Source organism: Suillus plorans (assembly GCF_016647745.1).
Source record: "Suillus plorans strain S12 chromosome Unknown HD556scaffold_2, whole genome shotgun sequence".
Taxonomy (NCBI): domain Eukaryota; kingdom Fungi; phylum Basidiomycota; class Agaricomycetes; order Boletales; family Suillaceae; genus Suillus; species Suillus plorans.
The window spans coordinates 145,503-168,874 of NW_024537386.1; the positions used below are offsets into that span (position 1 = coordinate 145,503).

Here is a 23,372-nt window from a genome sequence, read left to right on the forward strand (position 1 = left end):
ACAATGCTAACTTCATCCAGTTCGATCGCCCGATGATGGTCAGTGGTTCGAAGTCTGTTATGTTACTTGAGCTCGTCTCATTTAATAGAGTCTAGGCCTGCCGGTGCCGCCCCAGGTTCCTGCCTATTCTGCAGGTGCATCGATGGATTCCGGACTGGGAAAACAGGTCATGGGAATAAGATATTCATTCTAGGCTGAGTCTGGAGAGTGAGGGAGCCTAACGCCGCGACTTGCTATTATAATGCACAAGGGTAAAGTGCTCAAGCGCTCATGGCGAGCAGTCCGTATTCGATCGATCCTCGCTGTCGGGCAACAGGCGCTTTCTTGTCTAAGTTCACCACTACCCCAACCAATATCTTTCCATAGTATCATAAAATGTCGGACCCGAGTGAGGAAAATGGAATAAATACAACAAGCAAGACAACAAGTGGGCGAGACTGTACAAGAGAGCCCAACAGATACTCGGAAAAAATGGCGACAATATCATGCCACAGACGAAGTGCCCTCCGTGTCCACCGACGGATGCACCATATAATACACTCTTACATTTTCTCCATCTTGAGTGCTGGATGGCTGAGCCGGCGCAGACTCATCCGTCATAGACTCTGGCAGCGAGTCTTGAACGTCGCCACGCACCTCGATGAGGTAGTTGTCCTACAAGTTATGAGCATAGAACGACAGGGCAAGACCACCAGAAATATCTCACCTTCACCAACTTCCTCAGTAGCTTTGAAATGAGCTCCTTCTCATACTCCAGCTCATCCACATCCTGGATCTCCGATTCCTTCAGCTCCAAATACCAATCAATCAGCTCATCACGGTCAACGCCCCGCCCAGTCTCCCGCTCAACTGCAGACAGATGCAAAACTACAAGGCTCTGTAGTGTCATGTATTTGTCGTGCGTTATAATCATCCTTCTCTTTGGGGCGGGGGCAGGCGGTGGTGCAACATCAGGCACCATGCTGCCCGCGCGCGACGTTGACGATGGTCCAGCACCACCACTGCTCGTAGCAGTGCGGTTCAACGCCATGCCCAGAGAGCTTTCATCCTCCATCTGGTCCATCGCTTCTATCTCTGCTGCACTCATCTCGATATCTTGGCTTTCTTCAATTGCATCTGAGGTCTCATTGGCAGGAGCGTTCCGCGCCTCGCGCTCGCCCTCTAATTCTTCCTCATCGAAGTCGATATCGTCTTGTTCGACGTGGATAATACTTTGGCGCAGAAGAGTGTATGCTTCTCGCACGAAAACTGGCGTGATTTCTGCTGTGCAGTTGGCACGCGCGATGGCTTCGCTCAAGCGGATCATCGATTCGAGTTGACGAACGGTGATCCTGTAGGAATGACGCCCTGCTCCTGTTGCGTCATCCTGTCGGAGGATGCGGTACTTCTCTACGAGGATATCGGCGGCCTCTGGAGTCAGCTGCACACAAATAAGTAATATCCAATAGACATCAGGTTGTATCTTACTTTGGGGTTAAACGTCCTGGCATACCGGATGTACCGCTGCAGAGCCTCCGTACTGAACTCCGGATTAATAGCTTCATCCTGGAACCGATGCACATTTACAATATGCTTAGCAATGTTCAGGTCCGTCTTCTCATCGCACTCGTCTAGTACAACAAAGAACAGATCGAACCTGCTCATAATCGGAGCGCTCATAGCGACGTTGGCTCTTAGCGTCCGTTTGCGATCGTAGCGTCCACCGATGGGATTAGCTGCAGCGAGGATGCTCGTGCGAGCGTTGAGGGTCGCATGAATGCCCGCCTTCGCAATAGAGATTGTCTGTTGTTCCATCGCCTCGTGAATAGCAACTTGGTCGGAAATGTCCATCTTGTCGAATTCATCGATAGCGCAAATGCCATTGTCTGCGAGCATGAGTGCACCAGCTTCGATCGTGAAGTCGCCGGTCTCTTCGTCTTTGACGACAGCAGCTGTCAGACCTGCTGCCGACGAGGCTTTGCCGGATGTATAGACTGCTCGCGGGAGAAAAGAGCAAATGTATCTGTTAGTGCATTAGCAATTGGTTTGGTGTGTTTTTATCATCAGCGGAAACGCACTTCAAGAATTGTGATTTTGAGGTGGAAGGATCGCCGACAATGCAGATGTTAATGTCCCCACGGAGGTGCATGCCCTCGGCTGTTTGCTTGTGGACACCGCCCATCAGCTGCAGAAGGAGTCCTTTTTTGACAATTTCGTGACCGTACACGGTGGGTGCAATGCTCTCCACCAGCCGAGAGTATATGTGATCCGAGTCGATCATGCTCTTGAGCTCATCAAACTCAGGCTCAGTCAGCGAGCGGAGGAATGCCTGTCCATCTTCTTCACCCTCCTCCTCTTCTCCACGAACATTAGTGCCACCCTAGAGGAAAAATTAAGATTCTTTAACGTGATCACAAGCACACATGCATACCCTGCCATCAGCGTCATGCACCATGCATGCTAGGAATGCAGTCTTGTACTGCATGTCCCGCACACCGAGACTCTTGAGCCCCGTCACACCACTTCCACCTACACCACCTGTTGATGCGTTTGCCCCACCCTTACTCGCTTCACGCATTAGCTCCGCTTTGTTTCCACCTGGCAGCCCGAGCTGGCTGACATCCGGGACAACAATAAAGGTTCCAGTGAAAACACATTTATCTCCTGCCTTGGCACGTTCGACAAGTTCAGAACGAAGGATGACGTCCAGAGATCGAGGCATGGAGCCGGTGGGTATCTCGGATGGATTCTCCTGTATGCGGACCTTCTGCCAATCCGTGAATTTGGAAGTATCGATTTGAAGTTGCCATGCGACGCGGTTTCCACATGTAGGATTAGGACAGAGACTCGGCTGGACGTATATAAGCGCCCACATCAGTGTATCTTTGAGGGACGTGACTTTACCTCGGTATATTTGAATTGCTGCTCTATTTCGTTGACGAGACCACCGCAGACTTCACAGATGAAGCTACCGTAAAGGAGTTCAGGCCTAACTTCGCTAGTGCGAGTGACAGTGCCGCTGATACTCATTAAGGTGCCTATCTTATCGGTTCTTAGATCGCGGATACCGGATACTAGAGGTAGATGGTAGAATGCGATATTGAATTCTCGTGACTGGAGGTTTGCAGAGTCGGTTGTAGCGGCTGTAGGATTGATCTTGAGGTACTCAGGCTCATACTCTGCGACAAGATTGTGCAGGGCGCGACGGAGGTAGGAAAGGAAACGATAGTACTGCTTCTGAATAGCGTCTGCAAGGACGTCATCTTTTTGTAGGAGATGTGTAAAGTCGACATAAAGGGTGGTTATCTCGTATTCACGCATAGTGTGGATTTGCTGGACGTAGATCAATTCGCCCTCGATGACCTCTGGAAGGTCACCATCGGATGCGGGCGTCGAGGCCAATGCGACTTCTTCAGTAAACCTGCAAGAATAAATCAGAACGCACAAAAATATATATTTGATGTGACCTACGTCTTTAAGAAAGACTCAAAGCTCTCTGACACGCTCTCGCCAACAGCATCTCTAACAAGTGGGACATCACCGTTTTGCTGATTTCTGGGTCGCCTTCTCCGTCTCGCTGTAGCACCGTCTTCTTCTGCCTCCTCAGCTTCATCGTCGTTAAATGCAAGTGCATCAGACGCTGGTCTCCTGCCTGCGGATCTGGGTGTTCCATTAGAAGAGGACATGGTGGCCATGGGAGCGCTGCTTGGTGGCAACGACGACCTAGGTGCTGGTGGCGATGGTGGCTCGTCGATATCCATGTTACTGAATTGAAGAAAGAAAATGGCAAATCGATCGAAAGTTGATGATTACAATTACTTTGATCGCGACGCGTTAAAACACGAGTCTGCCTGCCCTCAAGCGCGAGGTGTCACATCTGTGACACTGACACGTGATGCAGCCAAGCTCAATACTCGCGTGACCATGACTCACCTAATTAGTGTTGTATGCAGCAGCTCCTTGAAAGCATGCAAATTCAGTACTCTATCTCAGTCTATGTTTTTAGCTTAGTCTACCAGCAGTGCTGTTGTAATGCAGGTAAATTAGGGGTATCAGCTTTGTATGAACTGGTATGACGCAAGATTAGCCTTTATTTGCGAATATCACTGCGGGTCATACTCTGTTTGGCCTCGGCTTCAAACGAACGCTTCATTACTGTCACAGATGACCGCCACGGATTCCGAACTAGAGCCTCTCGATCCTGCATATGTGGCAGATGTGCTTTCCAGACCTCCTTTTGTCCAGATCCCAGGCGTGTGCAACGTTCGCGATCTAGGTTCATATCCTACTGCGACTCCAGACGTAGTCACAAAGCCTGGTTATGCCTATCGTTCAGCAGAGCTCTCCAGCATCACCGAAGAAGGTTCATTCTTCAAGTCTTCTTAGTACACGAACACTCACTCCAATGCAAGGTGCACGGAAAATGGTCTCGCTCGGAATTTTGACCGTTTTTGATCTACGATCAGATCCGGAGATGATGAAGTATAGCTCTCCGATACCTACCATTGAGGGTGTAGATGTAGTCCCAACGCCTGTGTTCAAGAACGAGGATTACAGTCCAGAAAAGCTCGCCAAGTGCGTACGTGCTGCCACCGTGCCGCCCCATTTATCACTGACCTTCCTCAAGGAAGTTTGAACTCTACGCAACCGGAACAACAGAGGTATGCGACCTGATCAAATATTTTGTTATGTAATCGAGCTCCTGCAGTCTTTTATGATCCTTTACTCCCAAATACTAGAACATGGCGGGCCCGCATTTGGTACCATTCTGCGCCATGTCCGAGACAAACCAAACTCTCCTTTCATCTTTCACTGCACAGGTTCGTTCATACTTCCTCTCATCTCGGCAGTTTCTCAATTTTTGTTAGCTGGGAAAGATCGAACAGGAGTCATCGCTGCCATCCTTCTCAAGGTAATCGCTACCGTTGGTCCCCTTCAGCATCATAAACTCATTCCTTCTAGCTAGCAGGCGTGGACAATCACTTTATCTCACAAGATTATTCCCTTACACGAGTAGGACGCGAACCAGACCGCGCAAAGGTTCTAGGAAGACTCTCGAAAGAGCCTTTGTTCGCTGCCAACTCTGAAGCTGCAATGCGCATGCTGACATCTCGGTATGCAAAATACAAATCCCCCAACACTGATCCTCAACGCATTTCCTTAGATACGAGACCATGCGAGCCTTCTTCAATCTCTTGGAGGAGAAGTATGGCGGCGTAGAGACGTATGTCAAGACCTATACCAAGCTAACAGACCAAGACCTGAAAACCATCCGTTCAAACCTCGTCGCCACAACAAAGTCTCGGATGTAGATATCTTGATCTCTTGTCACTTACTTTACATCATTGATTTATCATGTTATCCACCATTAAAGTATCATGTGCATGCAAGTATGTACTGAGAGTCCGCTGCAAATCAAGCCAATCAAAATCACCCCTTCCTGGGTCCTACCACAGGTAAGCCCAGAGTCCGCCTTGTTCTCTGTTGCATTACCCCTGGTGTTGTCGCACCCTGCAACGTGCTCGCCAGTAGCCCATTCTGCCTTGCCTTTGGATTGAGCGGGCTCAGTGCAGGCTTCTGCGGGATAATCGGTGGCACTGGGAGGTCACCTGTTACTCGCCGCCGCATCGGGGGTTTGGCAGATGCGGGCGGCGAGAGCGGTGAAATGGTAATATCATCAGATGAGGTATTCCCAAGATCCTGACGTCGGGCTTTCTCGTGCTTGCTTTGCAGTGCGCGGAAATGATTGAGAAGTTCTTGCCATTTGATCTCATCGCGGCCGAGCTTGGAGCGTGATGTGATGGGATTGGGTATCCTAGGATTTGGTTATCATCAGCGCATGATGAAATGAGAATGCGTAAACTCACGCTTTTGGGGCAATATGAAGGAAGCCGGCAGAGTTGACTGCGTTGAGACGGTTACGGAGTGAGACGAAAGCGGTAGATTGTGGGAGCAGCATGAGTAACCCATATAGACACTTAAACAAGTAGGGGTAGCGTTCAGGCTCAAGGAGTTGAAGGCGTAGGTCTTCCGAAACATCATCAATCTCTGATTTATCTCATTAATAGTTAACTCACAAGTGAACACAGGAGATTCAATCAGCTGCACCAATTTGTCGACCTGGACCAGCAGTGGAACGGTGATCTCCAAATCAGCACTGGCGTAACATTTATTAGTAACAATTAAATATGTCATGTAAGACAAACCCACAAAATTGATAGCAAATTTGATGCATGCTCGTAAGCCTGCGCAAGCAGGCACAACGAAAACACTGCAACCGGATTATGACACCATGACCTGTAAAGCGTGGTAAACAGTGCTTGGCCATCTTGCTGCACATGTCATCAGTCAAGAAATAAAACGAGAATGTGACGAACCAACCCTTGTTTCAAGGCTCTTCAGCCGTTTGCGAAACTCCGCCAGTTCAGGCGAAGTGATCAAGATCATATTCAACTTCTGTACGATCTCGCTTGCAAACTCCAGATCCTGTATAATAACAGTCAGCTAATATTGCAATAGGGACCACGAAAAACAAGTAACCTCTTCTTTTTCTAAAATTTCTGCAAACGTTTTATATATCCTCTCCGTATTGAGATTAAGACACAACTGGCGAATGATGAGACTGCCGCGGGCCTCAAGAAGCTTCCTATCTGTGCTGAAGAGTTCGAGAAGGTTCATCATGAAAACCTTGAAATAGCTCTCTTCCGAGGAGGACGATATTTGCGCGAGGAGCTGCAGGTCGTGCTTGATAACCTAACAAAAATATGAGTCACGCGATGCAAGTCGATGCATATTTGAGTACCTCTTCGGACGAATCCGACAACGTCTTCAGCAACGCCGGAAAAGTACCATCATCCATCGCAAGAATCTGACAATCTTCTCAGTTTGTACGTTCTCCAGACAGATTCAATCACACCTTCTTGGGTGCTTTCTGGTGCAGCATTATAAGCCACTTCAGTGCAGTAACCCTAGTTTGCTCATGTTCGCTCAAAAACTGTATCGTCAGTTCATTAACCGTCGCCTGATAATTAAACTGGTCTGCTTCCTCCTGCACGGGCGAAGGGGGCGTTGGAGCTGGAGCTGGCGGAGGTGGTGGAGCACCCGGTGCACTATTTGATGACATGCGTGATTGAGGCCTGCTCGAAGATTCCGTGACAGTAGTTTGCATTGTCCCAGAGCGAGGACGCTGTGTCAGGGTGGTCTTATCGGTTGAAGACGACGGCTGGTTATCGGCCATTGACTCGGGAGAAGAGGCGTCTCTGGACGGTGGCTGGACGGTTATTTGCCGTGAAGGTTGGGGATTTGGGGCTGGCGAGCTTGCTGGCACAACTGGCTTCTCCATTGTGTTCTGTCGGGATAGGCTCTCCACTGGTCCGGGTAGGTTTTGGATGACATTCATAAGTAACTTGTTAGTCCGGAGCGCAGCCGACTGGATCATGGGAACATGGTGCGCTAGATTCGGGAGTATGGCAGGAATAAGACGAGGTGTGAAAGGCACCATAACATCGGGCACAAATGTCAAGAACTCGGCAAGCCAACGAAGGGCCGTAGATTGTTGAATTTCGTCATCTGCATGCAAGGTAAGTACCGTGCAATGTTAGCTTGGATGGAAACAGCTCACGTTGGTTGTCGAGTTGTTGTATTAGAATTTCTATTATGGCTGCATAGTCTATCCGCACACCCTGCCCCGGAACCAAGGCTGCGCGAGCGGTGAGCACTTTCAACGAACGCATTTAAACAACACCTACCCCCAGTGCCGCGATAGTCTTCTGATTTGTGCTCATCCTTTAAACTGAACTCTCCATCATGATCAAAGTCACTTTCAGGGATGAAAAGTGCGCGTTCAGAGTGAGACATCGTGATGTCAGGAAGTTTCTCATCTGGCCGTCGTAGATCGGAGGATTCATCATGTTCTTCTTTGCGTTGACGAACCATGCTGACGTCTCTGATTTCACGTAGGAAATCGGCAAGAATGTTTTCAGTGGCTACGCGCACATCCTCGGTTGGGTCTGATAAGTACTTCCTGGACAGATGCATCAGCGAGGACCTCGAGCCACAAACCTTCCGACTCACAGGAGGCCGTCTAAAAACTCTGGGAGGTATGTTATGAGTTCGAGCTCTGGAACCGAGTCAAGCACCGTTATCCATGATACTAAGTAGCTCCTTGTGAATGGACTAAGAACATATATCCTGTCTTGCAGAAGTGGGATGAAGCGCGCGAGGGAGAATGCCTTCTTCTGCACAGAGACGTTTTCTCCTAGGGATCGGTCATCGGGGTAAGTAACAAGTATACTCTGCTCCTGAGAATCGAACAGGTCACGAATCCTCTCCGTCTCTGGATACTGCGGAATATACACTGAAGCTGTCTCTGCCACGATATCCTTCAAGAGTCGATCAAGTAGCTCCGCTCCATTCTTGACTGATAGTTCTGAATCAGCGGCTAGCTGAGAAGTTCGGCTCAGTCGCAATGCAAAACTTGACGAGGAGCTACCGCACTTTACTGAGGGCGTCAAATATAGGGTTAAAATAAACAAGAACTTCGCCCTTGGAGACCTTGGCGATGTTGTACAGACATTCGGCGGAGAAATATCGTATTCTGTTTTCAGGATCCGTAAAGCATGCCAGAACAGGTTCGATGAATTTCTCCATGTAAGGGGCGACGTCCACACCGAGGGCAATGGCTGTACCAGCTAGGCCAATGAGACCTCCGTTCCTGATGTGAAGTGGATTTGACGGATTGCTGAACATGTCTACCAACTGTTCAATGATCTGGGTTATACGACGCTGGTCACTTTGCTGATGGCATTCCCGAATCTGCCTGACAACGCTCAACACATTAATATTAACTGCAAGCGAGTATAACTACTTCTCTAATTCGAGAGCGGCTGCCTTTCTCTTCTCATAAATCTTGTCTACAAGCTGTTTTGCCACAGTAGTGTCTGCAAGACAATGTCAAGTAATCATTTGACTGTGAGCAAAATACTTACCCATGATTCCAGTTACCCTGCAGTATACAACAAACCTGACTGCACAGATATTATTGAGAAAAGCGGCGTCAAGCCACCTCTGGTTGACGGAACAAACTGAGTATACCCACGCGTTCGGTGATCACTACGTCACGTGATTATCCTGACAATGCACAGTCGCTGAGTCAGCTTATTATGTTGAGGTACTATTTTTGGCTTTTCAAATAAGTCGAACCGTCCTTGTACGTCACGGTGCAGGGCCTGCGCAGGTGTGTCCGGTACTATCAGTCAAATGGCAAGCAAACAGGTAAGGTGTCGAGTAATCTCATACGAGTTAAGACGGGAGGTTGACTATCATTATCACAAATCAAATGGTTTCTAACTTCTTGACTCATTTAGTCTAGTACTTGTTAATCAATCTCACTCAAAGTCCGTTATCTTTTGAATCCATATGGACCATGCGAGAGAGACGGTACTTACCATCAACGCTGCTGGCGCCTTCTGCCGCAACTACACGCGCGGGCTTGTATTGTGTGGTTATCTTTCAAGAATAGTTGGACTTATCCTTCTTTCGGTTCTCTCTCGGTCCACTGGCCCGTTCCTCACTAGGTTTGTTGAGTTTAGGGCATATTTACGTATCGATAAATATCACCCATTCTACCTTGGTCTACCTAGGTGCCTCGTACCCTCTCTTTAATCATGGCTACCACCAGTGTCACTGACGAGAAATCCTTCCACGTGGAGGAGAAACCTCACTACGTCAAAGGGGATATTGAGACCTTTACCGGAGAAGACACAAACGAGATTGTTGTCCTTCAGAACGAGCGAGATATTGCAACGCACGTCATTTCCGTGGACGACGATCCTAATCTGAACACTTGGACCTTTCGAGCTTTCTTCATCGGCCTTGGCCTTTCCGCCTTTGGTGGTTCCCTGGGTAAAGCAGTCGAGATCATTCAATCGAGGCTTTTACTCACTTGCACTGCTTCCTAGCCCAGATTTATTACTTCAAACCTGTGAGAGTTTCTTGATCAAACATCAATTCGGAGGCCTCATTCGGGTTGACACTAGCAAACTATCCTTGTATCTCTGATGTTCCTCGGCATCATATCCTATGTGATTGGCCTTGCGATGGAAACATTCATTCCCCGCCGTGGATTGCTCCGATACCTGAATCCAGTGCGTCCGAGTCTTCCACGTAGCCCCTGACCCTGGAGTTCATGCGTATTAGGGGCCCTTCAATAAGAAGGAGAATGCGTTCGCTATCATCATGGCCAGTGCAGCCGCGAACTCTGCATTAGCTACGGAAGTCCTCGCTGTCCAACGGTGGGATCTCAATCCAATTCTTCTGTCGGTGGTGACTGACGACTCATCAGTTTGTATTATAACATCGTACCGAACACTGGCTCATCAATCATTTTGTTGTTCTCTTCTCAACTCCTCGGGTGCGTTGCGTTGATGTACTCCTTACTCCACCTATCGCTGAAGCCACAAACTATAGCTATGGAATAGGTGGTCTGATGCGAGGTATTTTTGCATCCGGCAGTAGATATACTTGGAATCTCAACTCACGACACTGACTCAGGGATCCTCCTCTATCCATCGAAGATGTTGTACCCCGGTGTTCTACCGTTGCTCTCCATGCTCGACGCTTTCTATCACGATGGCATCAAAGCACGTCGAAAGCTCAAGGTCTTCTATCTTGTCTTTACTGCGCATGTTTAAACTTCATAATGTGATATTCAATTTCTAATCATCTTGACTTCAGAATCTTTATATGGGAGATTTTTCCCGAGTGGATATTCCCACTGCTTACCGGTCTCTCGATATTCTGCCTCGCCGCTCCTAACAATGCTACTGTCTCTCGCGTGTTTGGTGGTTCCAATGGAAACGAAGGCCTCGGTTTATTGTCCCTGTGCTTTGACTGGCAGGTAGTGCTCGCCATCTCGATTTTGGTGACACTTGCGTTGAACTCAATTTGTTTAGTACATCTCGGGTGTTTCGAACCCGATGTCTATCCCACTGAAAGCTCAGGTTAGTTGGCACACCAGTGCGTACGACGTTTCTAACGTCTACCCTAGCTCTCCAGCTTCATTGGTTATCTTCTCTGCATGTATGTAATTTCAGTCACATCCCAAAATATCACTGAGGGAGGTGAAGAGTTGTCTTTGTCGCCGTATTCTACAACAATATTTGGGAATCTCAGAACTTCCCGTTTGTATGTAATATTCTCGTTGCGCTTTTCAACCTCCTGGCTAACGATACACCGATCAGTTGGCGCAGCTCCTCTTTTACGAGAACGGGACTGTCTACAACCAGACTTTGATTATGGATTCCAACTATGAGGTGGATCCTGCCTTAGTGGCAGCACAGGGGCTGCCATTCTACGCCGGCACCTGGGTTGTTAACCTGCTGACAACCAATCTCGTATGCGATGAATGACTGCTGATATAAAATGCTTTGCTCATAGTTCCAACACAGGCATTGGGTGCAACGTTCACTCACTTACTCCTGTGGAACAAAGATGACCTTCGTACAGCCTGGACTTGGATCAACATGGACACATTGAGGAATTGGCGTGCTAATTTCGATTGGAAGTTCTGGAAACACAATGGAAAAATGGAAGTCCCCGCTAACACGGGGGACCTCGACCCACATTACCGGGAGATGCTGAAGGTTAGTCCTCTGACACGAGATAGAGACCTTACTACTAACATATCACTATACAGTATCCAGATGCTCCGAATAGTTGGTACTTCTTGACGTTCGTTATCTCCTTCATTCTTGGATTGGTTGTCATATACAAGACAGATTCCTCGCTTCCCTGGTGAGCAACATTTTCTCTCCCCATCTGACGAAATCTTATATCATGTCCTTTAAGGTGGGGCTTTATTATCGCAGTACTCTTGGCCGTTGTGTCTATCTTGTTCTTCACCGCATTGTACGCTATCACCGGCATTTCGCTTTCCATCCGCGAGTATTGTTTTTGCTCTATAGGTGCCCCGAGTTGATCTTTTAGTGAAGAAACCCTAGTCCAGATGATTGCTGGCTACCTACACAAAGGAAAACCCATGGCGAACATGTTCTTTGTTCGTTTTGCCATCATTTCCAGTCTTTGACCACCACTGATGTTGGTATTCACAGGTCCTTTACAGCTATGTACGCATCTTCATTTTCACCTCCTCGACCTTTTGATTGGTTTTCTCCCTAGAATGCCGTGTCTCAAGCAATGCTGCTACTATGCGATCTGAAGATCGCTCAGTGTATGTGCACGTTATTTGTTGGGAAAGGTGTCTCTCACTGGCGGATTCCTAGACGCCAAGCTGCCTCCCCGCGCTGCATTCACGGCACAGATCATTGGCACCTTACTCGGCGCTGTTCTCAACTATGGTTAGGGAGCCGTCTTACCTATTCATTCTCCACATTTGACTTGTTTTAGAATTAATGAATTCTATCATCGACAATCAACGCGAAATCCTGTTGTCTGTACAAGGAACAAATATCTGGTCTGGCCAACAACCTCAATCATACAACTCGCAAGCCATTGCGTGGGGTGGCCTTGCTCATGAACTCTTTTCGTCTGGTCAAAGATACCAGTGGGTTCCTTTATCCTATGTCATTGGCCTGGTTGTGCCTCTTCCTTTCTGGATTATTCACCGTTACTGGCCGAAACTGCGCATGGATTACTATTATACCCCTATCATCTGGTACGCTCTCAATTCATCAATGATCGATATTCTAAGTTCATTATGTGTACAGTGCGTACATGGGATGGCTTTGTGTTGGAATAAACTCCTCGACTTTGTCGTATTTCACGATCGCGTTCTTGTCTCAGTGGTGGCTCCGTACTAGGTACCCGCGTTGGTTCAAGGAATATAACTATCTGGTCGGTGCAGGTAAGCTTTGTGGCCTTTCTATCCCGATCACTAACATAACGCTATACTTTAGCCCTTGATGGTGGAACGCAGGTCATGATATTCATTCTCTCCTTTGCGGTCCAAGGGGCCGCTGGCACATCACACCTTTTCCCGGAATGGTGGGGTGCAGACCAAAACGGAAACTACGACCACTGCTTGTATCTCTAAATACCACGCTCTTGGTCTATTACATCAGGTTGATGTGTTTTTGTAATCACACAGCAGGGTTAGAAATATTTAAGACAGGGTTTTAATGTTATCCGGAATGCAAAGAACATTTTTGAAATTTAAACTAACACATATACTATGAGCCCGTTGTTTGAAAGAAAAATTCACCAAACCAAACATTATTGGTTGGGACACACTACTGAAATTCAAGCTCAGTCTGAATAGTGAGTGAGCAGCTGATAACATTGATAACATTGACATTTGTGACCATAATCTGAACAAGGTACACTACCAACTGCCGAAAATGTGTTGTACAGTCCCAAAAGTAGTAAGCTGTGGCACACATTTCCACCATCTGGGTCATATGACACACCGGCGGTTTCTGAATTTTCCTACAAGCTAGACTGAAATCAAAATGGGATTGATAAATAAAGGATTTTCAGTTTAAATTTCGACATCGACACAACAACACATTTTGATGCATGATGAATTGACAGAGAAAGTAACACATTTTGACAAAACTTTTAAGTCCTGTCCAAATAGACAAAAATATTGGAAGTTTTCTGCTTAGGAAAATGAAAATGCAGATTACAAAATGTTGTAATCCAATTATATCCATTGGTAAATGGAAAATTTGAGTGCAGAAAATATTCTGTAAAGTATTATATAATGGCTAGCATTCTCATTCCGGTTAAAAATTTAAATTTTCCCGATGGTGAAATGTGATACAGAAAATGTGAAGTTTTCTGCATGGTAAAATGACATGGGCACTGGCTGTGCATTCAGCGGGCATTCATCGGGCGTTCATGAGGGATTCGTTGGGCATTCGGTACACGGAAGAGCACAACAGAGAATCAAGCGTTTATTGGTAAATGATATGGTATGGTATAGTACGGGTATGGTACGATAATGGTCACGTAGTCGTGTGTACCTGTTCTACAAGACAGATTTGATCGAAACACAGATTAATAGAAGTCAAAGGAGCGATTACAATATCCACAGTGTTCTTCTTAAGGTTACACTTAGCTACATTACAAATGGAACCACGATGACTCCCGTCCAGAACAAGGCACTGTTGGTTTTTTTTGTGGGGAGGGGCTGGGCTCAGATCTGTGATGGGTATATGATAGTGCTGAATCGTGGCGCCTGCACTGTTCAATGAGCAAAACACTGCAACACAACCATTGGGAGCAGGTCCATTCAGACCGAGGAAGGGATCAGGACAGGCTGTCGATACAAACCAGTTGTGTAGCCTGCCTCCCATGAAGGAGGGTGAAACTTTTAACATCACGTGATGTGTGTTGAGCTTGGAAGAAAATTCCTTCTTCATCAGCCAAGCTAGCAGGCCTAGGACGAAATCAGGTGAATGTTATAATGCCTTCGTAGAGAGACTCACCCTCTTTGGGTTTCTCCATTCGAGCATCGATGCTATCTAGTGTATCGTCGGCGTTGACAGTCCAGGGGTTGGATTCGGTAGTCAAAGAGTTGGGATTGACACTGGGCAAAGGATTACCGGTCTGATCATTGGGGCTGGAGGTCCAGGCGGTCCACATGGATGTCGACGTGCTGGTGCCTGTGATGGTAACCAATGAAGGAACCTTTTCGGGTGGGGGTGTGACACTTCAAGGTTGTGCGGCCAAATACGATCTTCTCCGCATTTCGCAGAAAGACAACATGTCTGTTCCTTCGAGTATCGATCCATTTAACCTCATTCCGTACCTAAATACATATAAGCAATTGATCCACCATGAAATGTGCGTGCTGCTTACCTGGTTGCAACGTCCTTGAGTTCGATCTTGATGTGCTGCTGCCCATGCACGGCAACGGTGCAAGTCTCAGAGGTGACACTGTACAGTGTGGCTCGGTAGCCCTTACGGTCGCCTCCAATGATAAATACCTCTTGACCGATTTCCTTTTTGAAAGAATCAAAGTTGGTGTTGTGTACTTTTGCCACGAATGAGATGGGAATGTCAACCTAGAAAAAGTCAGATATGCGTAGGTTGAGGAAAATATTACTAACGAGCAAACGGTCAATGTCAGAGAGTAGGGTCAAGCGAGCTTTTGGAAAGTCGACGCTTTGAACGACCCCTTTCATCAGATACTCTGGCCCACGAACCACTCTTACAACATCTCCAGGTTTCACATCATAACCCCTGTCTTTCGTGTACTGCAATGTCTGGAGGTGGGGGAGGTGGGTCCGCCGAATGAATGAAATGGGAACTGGAATGTTCAATGTTCCATCCTGGAACCACAGACTGTCTGCTCCTTTGGGCAGCCAACGCACGATGCCACACTTCCCTATGTGCTCCCCAATAAGCACTTCTATATAATCCCCCATTTGGATGGATTCAACATCGGGGGGAGGCTTAAAAAGTTGCTGCGTTGGTAGTCATGCTTGCAACATGTGGCTCAGAGGGCGGCGGTCTAGATAGTACTTTGAAACTTCCACCTACATGTTGTGTTAGATGATTTTGCAAAATGCTGAAGTGGAAAGAGACACTCGCCTCTTCCTTCGAGACGTCTTGACAAAGACAAAATACATCATTTACCATCTGAATAATGTGGCCTTCCACACCCAAGTATGGGCCTGCTACAACTCGAACCGTGTCACCAATCCAAAACATGCGCTCTATGTCCTGCAGTCGAAGCTCTACTTCCTTTCGCTGTCCACTCAAGCTCAATTCCAAGGTGGCAGAACCAGCAGGATGGTTGGTTGAGGTGACCTTCCCGATTTCTAGTCTCTGCCCTGCGTTAATTCATTTAAGGGGTTGTGACAGTGGGTGGATGTATACAGTGACTCACACTTCCGCACTACACTTCTACACTACACTACATATTCACATTACAGGAATCAGAAAAAAGACCATTTTGGAAACATGCAGCCATAAATACAGAATGACTTACATATTAAAACTCAGTTGGCAATGCCGATTTGGCAGAACTTTCCAGATTGTCGAGTGGGCGCAAAGTGGGCGCCTCAGTAATATTTCTGGCGGAGTTTGATTATGTAGTCATTCAGTATATAGGTAGTGCCTGTTCAACAATCTGGTTTCCTTTCGGACTCTCACTACTGCAAGTGTTCATTACCTACTGTACCGCATAGATTAGATTACGATGTAAGACTTAAGAATTTGATTTGGAATGCAACTTAGAGTGATTCATTCGATGAAAGCTGCCTGTTCCGTGCGATGTGTGTCCCCAGGCAGGTCACGCTTTCGGAACACTCAATTCGGATGTAAGTGCGCACTCTGATCTACATGACATAAAGTAATTCACACCTTAAGTCCAAATTGTACAAAATAATACATCTCTTCGAATCTCCAGTACCCATGGTGAGTACTTAAATAAATTCAAGATCAATTTCCGAGGAGAATGATGTCATGTAGCATATCTTGCGGCTTTACAAGCTTTGCTTGTCCATGTCTATGTCTCCTATCTGTTCCGGAGCTTTGCACTCTCTCAAGTTCTTCACCCCTCAGTGACTCAATATATTGTTCTACCAAGGAGCGGATGTTAGTATTTGTTAGGTCAGCCGTTTCAGCCCCCAATTTTGAATACTCTTGCCAGGCATTTCCCAGCAATGTAATCCCCGACGAATGTTCAATCAACTGCATTCTAATGAGTCAGTGCGTGTTTTGCATCACATACATTTATCACGTACCATATTACTAACATATGCTATTATCGCCATTGCGATAGCTAGCTGGATTATTCCCCGTACAAAATTCTTGACCTCTGACCCCAGAGGATGGTCACTTGGTGATGTCGCACGTTTGTGACACCAGATGGAGATGGTCGGTTCTGCATCGTTGGTAGATGTTGCTCCAAAAATCAGGCTGTGTTGTGGACTGTCGTACGTCTTGTACTTGGTCAAATTCACGTTCATTTGATCAATGAAATAACTTACTGTTACAGTTTGGACTCACCCCCTGTCTGCGTGTTGCAATACTTGCTTAAGGGCACCGTCATTCTTGTTGAAAATACGAATAGTTCCTGTGTCGCTACCTCCAACAACAAGGGTAGCCCGGTCCTCAAAAACAACCTGTTTTGGGAATGTCTTCACTGGATTGGTATTGTAGGTACAGATGCAGGCTCCATCTTCCAAACAATGTAGGCTGAATCCATCAACCACATTGTCGATTAGGAATAGTGTTTGAGGGGCGTTTACAGCAGTGTGCCCGCTTTGGTAAATTGGTGAGTAGATTTTGACTTGTTCAATGCCAACACTCACATCATAGGTTCAGCCTTGTTTGTACCGATGATAGTACCATCTGAGCCTTGAAGTGTATGTCTAAAAAACATCATTGAACTCATTGATAATATGTATGCATGTGCACCTACATTTCGCCATCATACATCCCGAATACTAACAGGTTTTTACTTGCCGTTCGTTTGAATTGGACAGTGCGTGGGATCATGGTGGACAGCTCAACACTGAAGATCGGTATCAACGGTCCTTTGGAGTCAAATGCCCATACTTGAACCCATCTGTTGTGTGTTCTGCTTGCAATGCGAGTTTTGTCGCCGGTGTGGTCATATGTAAGACACATGATCTCTTTACCTGTCCCAATTCATTCTGATACTTTTGTGTGGAAGTCCTTTGAGTCTTCCCCTTGCTGTTGCCAAATGCTTATGAAACCCAGCCCTGTGCCATAGCATAGTGTCTCACGCGTTGCTTCTTGCCGAGTTATCCAGCATGCACAGGTCACCAGATCTGCTGGATTTTGGATGGCTGGGGTTTGACGTGGAGCTGGGAGCTGCACTCATCGTTTGAGGTCCCAGATCCTCATGCCGTCTGAGCCTGTACTTGGGTGAGTGTGTAAAATGTCATTCTGAATATTCCACTTACCCCCACTTGCCAACATGTTTCCATTGTGAGAGACTGCTAGGCAATTGATGGCATTCTTGTGTCTGATGAGGTGCCCTTCAAGCTGATATTCTTTGCAGCCGTTGGTGGATAGGAAAAGCATGGTAGTTATAAATGCCAAGACTGAGTTGAACACTTTTATAAGGTGGTATACAATAAGACGACAACACCATTACCAGGCAACCCTGGGCAGGCGCTGGGTTCCGATCTAGGCCCGGATTGCCGTCATCCATTAAATATCTTCCTGGCTCTGTTCAGTTCCAAAGTCAGTCATGCCTCAATTTTCTACTCCCGTCACCCCTTTTCATGAATCTGAAGGTCCTCCCCAGGCCCTTCCATTACTGACATATCATACAGAGATGTTTTGTCATACATTATCGCTCGTCTTGTTATCTCCACAAGAAGAGATAGCATTCTCTACCCTTCCACTGAGGGGACGCAGTCCTACTCCTTCATGTGTCTTCACAATCATGTCTTGTAGAATCACACCCATCCCTCCTCCCACACCTACTCCCAAAGTCATCAAATTAGTCTCCTTCTCGCCAGAACAGTTCACACAGAACAACGAGTCTGAGAAGGTGTCAACATATTCCTCCTTGTCCTCCATAGATTCCAAGGACTCCAAGATCCCCAAACCGGAGGGTGAGGCTGGGCGTCCTGGCCGTGGTGGGTACAACTTGGAAAAGGCACTTAACTGGGATGCTGAGCGCTTCAAGAATCTCAAAGTGGGATTGCGCTTATCAATTTTTTTTTCATCCTCACATAACATTAGGAATACATTCACCGGTCTATCGAGAAGCATTGTCATGTTGGCAAAAGCAAGAAACTTCAAGCTCCGGCTGCTTTGCTTCAGGTTTATAAAGAGATATGTCTGCGGTTGCTATGGCTGCTTGATATTAACTTCTTTTCAAGGCTCTAGGCCATTTTCCAGAACTGGCTGATTATCATGGGAGTTGGCCAGTCGGGGATATAATTCAGATGCAACTAAAAAATACTTCTGCCAAGGCGCGACACAAAGGTTCTCGTAAATTTCAATAGACCCCATCATTTCGGAAGGAGTTGGGAAGCAGTAGTCGAATGTATCAGAAGCAGTCATGATAAGAACTTATTGTCTGTTTTGTTCAGTTGGTTTTGCTTGTATGTACTCAGGAATAAATTAAGGTGACAACCAACGTTTTCACACTCAGTTACACAACCAGGTAAGTCGTCCTCAGATAAGTTGTGAATTGCAGAATAATTTCTTGCATCAAGATGTCTCGTCTAATGTCCTTCTTCTCTTCGGACGATCCGGTCCCTGAAGCTATTGAGTCACACCCTCTCAACAAGCTTCCTCCGACCACAGCCCATACATACCCACCTGCGAGTGGTACATTGGCTAGTGTAGATCACGATGACTGTCGTCCCTCAGCAATAACTCACACGTACCCACCATAGCCAGTCATTTCCTCTAGCAAGGAGTGTCTGATGGAGTTAGATAATCCTTGGCAGTCTGTCCGTAGGGTGAGAGATGACGACAAGCAGCGGGTGAGGAACATCCAATTCGGCTCCTTGTGTCAACTAACGAATAACGAATATTTAGCCAAATAAAGTCTTTCTCAAGGAAGTCGATCAGTCGTTCAAGCTGCGTGAAGATGTGCGCGAGCTACATTTTAGCAACCATAATCTTCTACTCCGGAAACGCAACACGCAGGTGCATGTAGTCTCACATCCCTCACGTTCACACTTAACTCGCTTCAGGTCACCTCGAACGTTCGCGAATCAGATATGCAGTTGGCCATTGCACAGTATCAGCAACAGAACCAATCTCTTCAGCGTGACAATGCTAATGCCCTCGCCTCCTTGGACCAGAACCATCGTAAAGAAGTAGCAGAGCTTCAGGTAGGATTCTTTCACCGCCATATCAGCATTCTGACTTGCATTAACAGAACAATATGGCACTTGGTCTTCATAAAGCCCAAAACAAGGGCCGCGCTGAAATAGAACACTTATTGGTGGAGAAAGAGGTTCAATTTGAACGCGAAATGTGTTTAGCAAGAGATAGGTTTTTGGCCGACAATGAAGCTGAATTAACCTGCTTGGATGCCAAGTATAGTTCCAAGATTAATTCATTGGATGTACGTATTGACACACTGGTATGCAGAGTTCTCATGAATTCACAGAGTCAAATTCGACATGCCAACACTGCATCACCTGCGTCAACACCTGCCTGGCGGCATCTCATGGGCAAAAAACCTGTGGCTACATGTACCAACATCATTGGATTTTCACCAGTAAGTTGACAGGTCTCACATTCATTCTGTCTCCTGATACCGCACGTCATAGATTTCTGATTCCAGTTCAGAATCTGATGCAGACGAGGAACTCCAGATGGATAGTAGTATGCCCCTGACTTCACTCTTAGGAGACGTCCCGATTGGGAATGCGACTGTCAGCATGCTTGCTGAGGCACTCGCAAAGGTTCTTCAGAATTCTCAAACAACGTCTCCCCGGGGACCTCGCTCAGGACACAAACAGCCTAAACCCCCTGTCGAAAGTTTTACTGATACCCAGTGCCGGGATAACAAGGTCTGTGATTATTTAAAGCAAATGATTCTGCTCACGGAAACAATGTCAGGCAAATGTCCGAGAATTGTTCAAAATTGCATTCCATGCCACAAAAGACGAAGAGTATATGCTTCATGTGCCGGCGTCGCGTGAAGCCATATTGTCTTTCACACATGGAATGGGCACAGGTCCTGACCCACTTGCAATGCAATGGGATATGGCGACTACATACAGGTCCGAGTGGAACCAAAAAGTCATTGATTTACTCTGCACCCAGTATACAACTTTGCAAGCGATCAACCAATGGTCTAGGCGATCTCCTCAATCAATCAAAGATGATATCATAACGAAATTCAGTCAATGCCGCAGGTGTTGGAGAAAGGCTCAGCCTCTCAGCCTCAGCGACGGTACTCGTGAGACCATGCAACAAGTGGGAGATTGACTCGTGGATCAGACAAATGAGTGACTGCGGCTCACTAGGGTCATCACTCGCAGGGCGACGGTCAGTTACTTTGTTTTTTTCAGAGAAGAGTATTGAACTATGCACTAGAAGTTTGAAACTCGAAAAAAGTCACGTTGACACTACTGAGTGATAGGAATGCGACAGGGAAGGATGATAAGGCTGTGTGGGCGTATCTACAATCTATTGTGGAGAATCTTGGCAAAGATGGCATGAGCTCTGACGAGAGTGAGCACGAAGATGGAGATCTTCAGGTCTTTCATCAGAAGAGTATGCCATGGAGGGCAGATTTCAGTCATGAGATGCAGATTATTGACCAACAGCATTTGACAGGCTGTGATTCTAAGGATCTGTTGAGGATGTAGGTTCATTGTAGTATAATAGTATGGTAGGACTCTATACCTTGTCTGAAATTCTGAAATCTGATAGTACCAGTGCAAATGCCTCTGCAAGGTTGAGTCCTGAGTGTGATTTTGTGACCTCAACAATATCAAGGAGCATCGCAAGTGGCTTGCTCTCATACTCGAGATGGACCATGATTGCCACAAAGGCTTTGTGGCTTTGGGATGTCCAAGCATCCATCATGAAGTTGATGTCACCGTCGTAAGTTTGCAACATGTATGTTATTTGCTACCTGACATTTGCAAAAACCAGCTTCACATCTCAAGAGACTATTGGTGGTGATGGGATATGGTATTCTGGCCTTCTGGCCTTCATCAGTGCCTGAAAACCATGATCATTAACAGTTTTGAATGGTTGCAAGCTCTCCATAACCCATCAAATTATTTCAGCACAGACCTCTTGTAGAACTATGTAGACTTTGGAATAGGATTGAATATAATATTTTGACTGAATTCTATTGTAAATATCACTACAGTATATATACTAAGGTATGCTAAATGTAAGTACCCGGTCCGTATATGTGTAAGCACGGACTTGTCTATGGTCTGCGAGTTGATGACAAATAATGTCCGTCTCGGACATTACCGGTTATTAGTCATTCCCTACATTACTCATCCTTCTATGTATTACTAAGCTTTCCTTGTTGTGCTCATACCTTCATCTCCATTATGTGCTAACTCTAACACCTCTGTTTTTGAGTGCTGCCTGTGGGAGTAGGTTATCTTCCCTTTACCTTTTCTCTTGAATGATGAAGTTATTGAGCCTATTTGAAGTATGCTTTGCACTACAGTTTTGTATGCTGACTCTGCAGTCCCAGAACCCTGTGCAGCTTGATATGCAGCCTCACCCCAACAGTTTTTAGCATGCTTGGCCATGTTACTCATGGACTTGGCATCTCCCTTATCAAGATAGTGGCAGACACGCTGCTTAAATTCTTTGGCCATACACTTGAACACATGTGAATGGCAGCCACCGGTATACTTGATACTCGGAATGGGTTCAAAAAAGGCATACATGGGTGAGGACTATCCTTTTTCAGCTGCTCTGTATCAAATAATGACTATTGTAGTTAATATAGTAATTTGCCACACACCAAGCTCTGTGTCTGATGAGTCGGCTTGTGATTCTGCACCACTGTGCTTTGAGTTTACTAACTCAATGTCTGAGTCAATGACAATAGTGTCTATGTGCAATGATTGTTCTTCCTTTGTGGTGTGAACATTGGCTTGATGGTGAAGATTCAGCTGACCATTGGGAGCATCAGATGGGGGGCTCAGAGATGAGGTGATGATAGATTCATTGAATGTTGAAGGTGCCTTCTTGGATTTCTTTGGTTGTTCCTTATGGCTAAAACTATTGGCCTTCCTTTTCAGCTTTGTGCTCCATCTGCAATGGCCTGGGCTGCTTTCTCTGTGAGTTTGGTGATATGCTTGCCAAACATGGCTGTCGAGGGAGGTAGTGTGTGAGATTCTGGAGGTTCTATTAGTTGTGATTGGTTTGATATAATTGAGATTGGCCACTGTACAGTTATATTAACTTAAAGTTTTGTCAAAATATAGGCTTGCTACCCATTTTGGATTGGACGGGTACTAGGTACCTAGCAGCTGTACCCATACCTATTCTCATGACCCATGTGGGTTACCCATATCTGTGCTGATGCCTACCACTAACCTAACACTAACCCAACATAGTCCAATGCTAATCTGATGAACCCGACATTTCGGCCGCATTAGACCCAATATTTTCCTACACACTTGTCCTCCATATGTCCTGTCCTGTTGTATCTATCCTCATCAGATGCACAGTTATCTGTTTTCATGTCGCTAACATTGTAGACAGTGTTATTACATGTCCACAGTACCACATGTCTTATTACATAGGACATTGGACCCAAAAATTACTGCTACTACTTTCACCTATAGTGCTCCAAAATTCAACATAGACACTATATATTTCACATACCTCCTACTTACTTATCTACCTTTCTACCTCCAAGTAGGAGGAGGTTATCCGATATTCATAGTTCTTTGCTGAATTCCACAATATCATCCTTTCATTATCTGAAACAC

At 46.3% G+C, this 23,372-nt stretch overlaps 8 protein-coding genes across 8 annotated transcripts; 4 read left to right on the forward strand and 4 right to left on the reverse strand.

Moving 5' to 3' along the window:
• Positions 1-444: 444 nt before the first annotated feature.
• HD556DRAFT_305974 (MCM2/3/5 family-domain-containing protein) lies at positions 445-3,820 on the reverse strand. Its single transcript, XM_041310221.1, has 7 exons — positions 3,451-3,820; positions 2,884-3,400; positions 2,411-2,830; positions 2,058-2,359; positions 1,468-2,002; positions 707-1,420; positions 445-654 (listed from the first exon to the last, which is right to left on the reverse strand). The coding sequence occupies exons 1-7, from the start codon at positions 3,738-3,740 to the stop codon at positions 484-486; spliced, it is 2,949 nt and encodes a 982-aa protein (XP_041166789.1). The 5' UTR covers positions 3,741-3,820; the 3' UTR covers positions 445-483.
• A 100-nt stretch (positions 3,821-3,920) lies between these two features.
• Positions 3,921-5,330, forward strand: HD556DRAFT_1321200 (protein-tyrosine phosphatase-like protein). Its single transcript, XM_041301336.1, has 7 exons — positions 3,921-4,342; positions 4,392-4,554; positions 4,607-4,640; positions 4,688-4,799; positions 4,848-4,891; positions 4,942-5,093; positions 5,144-5,330. The coding sequence occupies exons 1-7, from the start codon at positions 4,042-4,044 to the stop codon at positions 5,289-5,291; spliced, it is 954 nt and encodes a 317-aa protein (XP_041166790.1). The 5' UTR covers positions 3,921-4,041; the 3' UTR covers positions 5,292-5,330.
• On the reverse strand, positions 5,331-9,077 carry HD556DRAFT_1321205 (vacuolar protein 14 C-terminal Fig4p binding-domain-containing protein). Its single transcript, XM_041301337.1, has 14 exons — positions 8,967-9,077; positions 8,846-8,918; positions 8,476-8,797; positions 8,053-8,423; positions 7,728-8,002; positions 7,601-7,678; positions 6,896-7,548; positions 6,782-6,847; positions 6,520-6,732; positions 6,361-6,465; positions 6,190-6,311; positions 6,057-6,136; positions 5,847-6,006; positions 5,331-5,794 (listed from the first exon to the last, which is right to left on the reverse strand). Exons 1-14 carry the CDS (start codon positions 8,968-8,970, stop codon positions 5,410-5,412), a joined length of 2,907 nt encoding a protein of 968 aa, XP_041166791.1. The 5' UTR covers positions 8,971-9,077; the 3' UTR covers positions 5,331-5,409.
• Positions 9,078-9,644: 567 nt separating this feature from the next.
• Positions 9,645-13,324, forward strand: HD556DRAFT_1516355 (OPT oligopeptide transporter protein-domain-containing protein; the record flags this gene model as incomplete). Its single annotated transcript, XM_041309076.1, has 23 exons — positions 9,645-9,882; positions 9,939-9,961; positions 10,017-10,124; positions 10,177-10,271; positions 10,322-10,390; positions 10,447-10,472; positions 10,531-10,660; positions 10,714-10,876; positions 10,932-10,979; positions 11,027-11,058; positions 11,106-11,163; positions 11,220-11,372; positions 11,427-11,621; positions 11,675-11,772; positions 11,827-11,918; positions 11,970-12,034; positions 12,090-12,104; positions 12,157-12,208; positions 12,261-12,335; positions 12,385-12,652; positions 12,705-12,841; positions 12,894-13,254; positions 13,314-13,324. The coding sequence occupies 22 exons, from the start codon at positions 9,645-9,647 to the stop codon at positions 13,028-13,030; spliced, it is 2,277 nt and encodes a 758-aa protein (XP_041166792.1). The 3' UTR covers positions 13,031-13,254; positions 13,314-13,324.
• A 619-nt stretch (positions 13,325-13,943) lies between these two features.
• On the reverse strand, positions 13,944-15,368 carry HD556DRAFT_1302827 (uncharacterized protein; the record flags this gene model as incomplete). The annotated part of the gene is made up of 6 exons (XM_041299547.1): positions 13,944-13,961; positions 14,022-14,181; positions 14,272-14,377; positions 14,427-14,650; positions 14,800-15,005; positions 15,051-15,368. 6 exons carry the CDS (start codon positions 15,366-15,368, stop codon positions 13,944-13,946), a joined length of 1,032 nt encoding a protein of 343 aa, XP_041166793.1.
• Positions 15,369-16,952: 1,584 nt separating this feature from the next.
• On the reverse strand, positions 16,953-17,601 carry HD556DRAFT_1225602 (uncharacterized protein; the record flags this gene model as incomplete). Its single annotated transcript, XM_041297026.1, has 3 exons — positions 16,953-17,211; positions 17,262-17,321; positions 17,372-17,601. Coding segments are annotated over 3 exons (549 nt in total), but the record flags the coding sequence as incomplete, so codon positions are not given.
• Positions 17,602-18,367: 766 nt separating this feature from the next.
• HD556DRAFT_1302829 (uncharacterized protein) lies at positions 18,368-18,870 on the forward strand (the record flags this gene model as incomplete). Its single annotated transcript, XM_041299548.1, has 3 exons — positions 18,368-18,622; positions 18,670-18,750; positions 18,817-18,870. The coding sequence occupies 3 exons, from the start codon at positions 18,368-18,370 to the stop codon at positions 18,868-18,870; spliced, it is 390 nt and encodes a 129-aa protein (XP_041166795.1).
• A 278-nt stretch (positions 18,871-19,148) lies between these two features.
• HD556DRAFT_1436294 (uncharacterized protein) lies at positions 19,149-21,628 on the forward strand (the record flags this gene model as incomplete). Its single annotated transcript, XM_041305547.1, has 12 exons — positions 19,149-19,277; positions 19,332-19,421; positions 19,477-19,587; positions 19,635-19,775; positions 19,823-20,011; positions 20,057-20,167; positions 20,220-20,462; positions 20,512-20,871; positions 20,937-20,943; positions 21,013-21,262; positions 21,331-21,504; positions 21,556-21,628. 12 exons carry the CDS (start codon positions 19,149-19,151, stop codon positions 21,626-21,628), a joined length of 1,878 nt encoding a protein of 625 aa, XP_041166796.1.
• Between the last annotated feature and the right edge of the window lie 1,744 nt (positions 21,629-23,372).

Excerpts from the sequence above, each read along its gene's own strand:
- HD556DRAFT_305974 (XM_041310221.1), bottom strand. The coding sequence starts at position 3,740 with ATGGATATCGACGAGCCACCATCGCCACCAGCACCTAGGTCGTCGTTG. Across the intron at positions 3,401-3,450 it reads TTTGAGTCTTTCTTAAAGAC|GTTTACTGAAGAAGTCGCAT; the intron begins GTAGGTCACATC and ends TTATTCTTGCAG. Across the intron at positions 2,360-2,410 it reads TGCATGACGCTGATGGCAGG|GGTGGCACTAATGTTCGTGG; the intron begins GTATGCATGTGT and ends TTTTTCCTCTAG.
- HD556DRAFT_1321200 (XM_041301336.1), top strand. The coding sequence starts at position 4,042 with ATGAACTGGTATGACGCAAGATTAGCCTTTATTTGCGAATATCACTGC. Across the intron at positions 4,343-4,391 it reads CTCCAGCATCACCGAAGAAG|GTGCACGGAAAATGGTCTCG; the intron begins GTTCATTCTTCA and ends CTCCAATGCAAG. Across the intron at positions 4,555-4,606 it reads AGTCCAGAAAAGCTCGCCAA|GAAGTTTGAACTCTACGCAA; the intron begins GTGCGTACGTGC and ends ACCTTCCTCAAG.
- HD556DRAFT_1321205 (XM_041301337.1), bottom strand. Across the intron at positions 8,424-8,475 it reads TATTTGACGCCCTCAGTAAA|CTAGCCGCTGATTCAGAACT; the intron begins GTGCGGTAGCTC and ends CGAACTTCTCAG. Across the intron at positions 7,549-7,600 it reads ACAACAACTCGACAACCAAC|ATGACGAAATTCAACAATCT; the intron begins GTGAGCTGTTTC and ends CCTTGCATGCAG.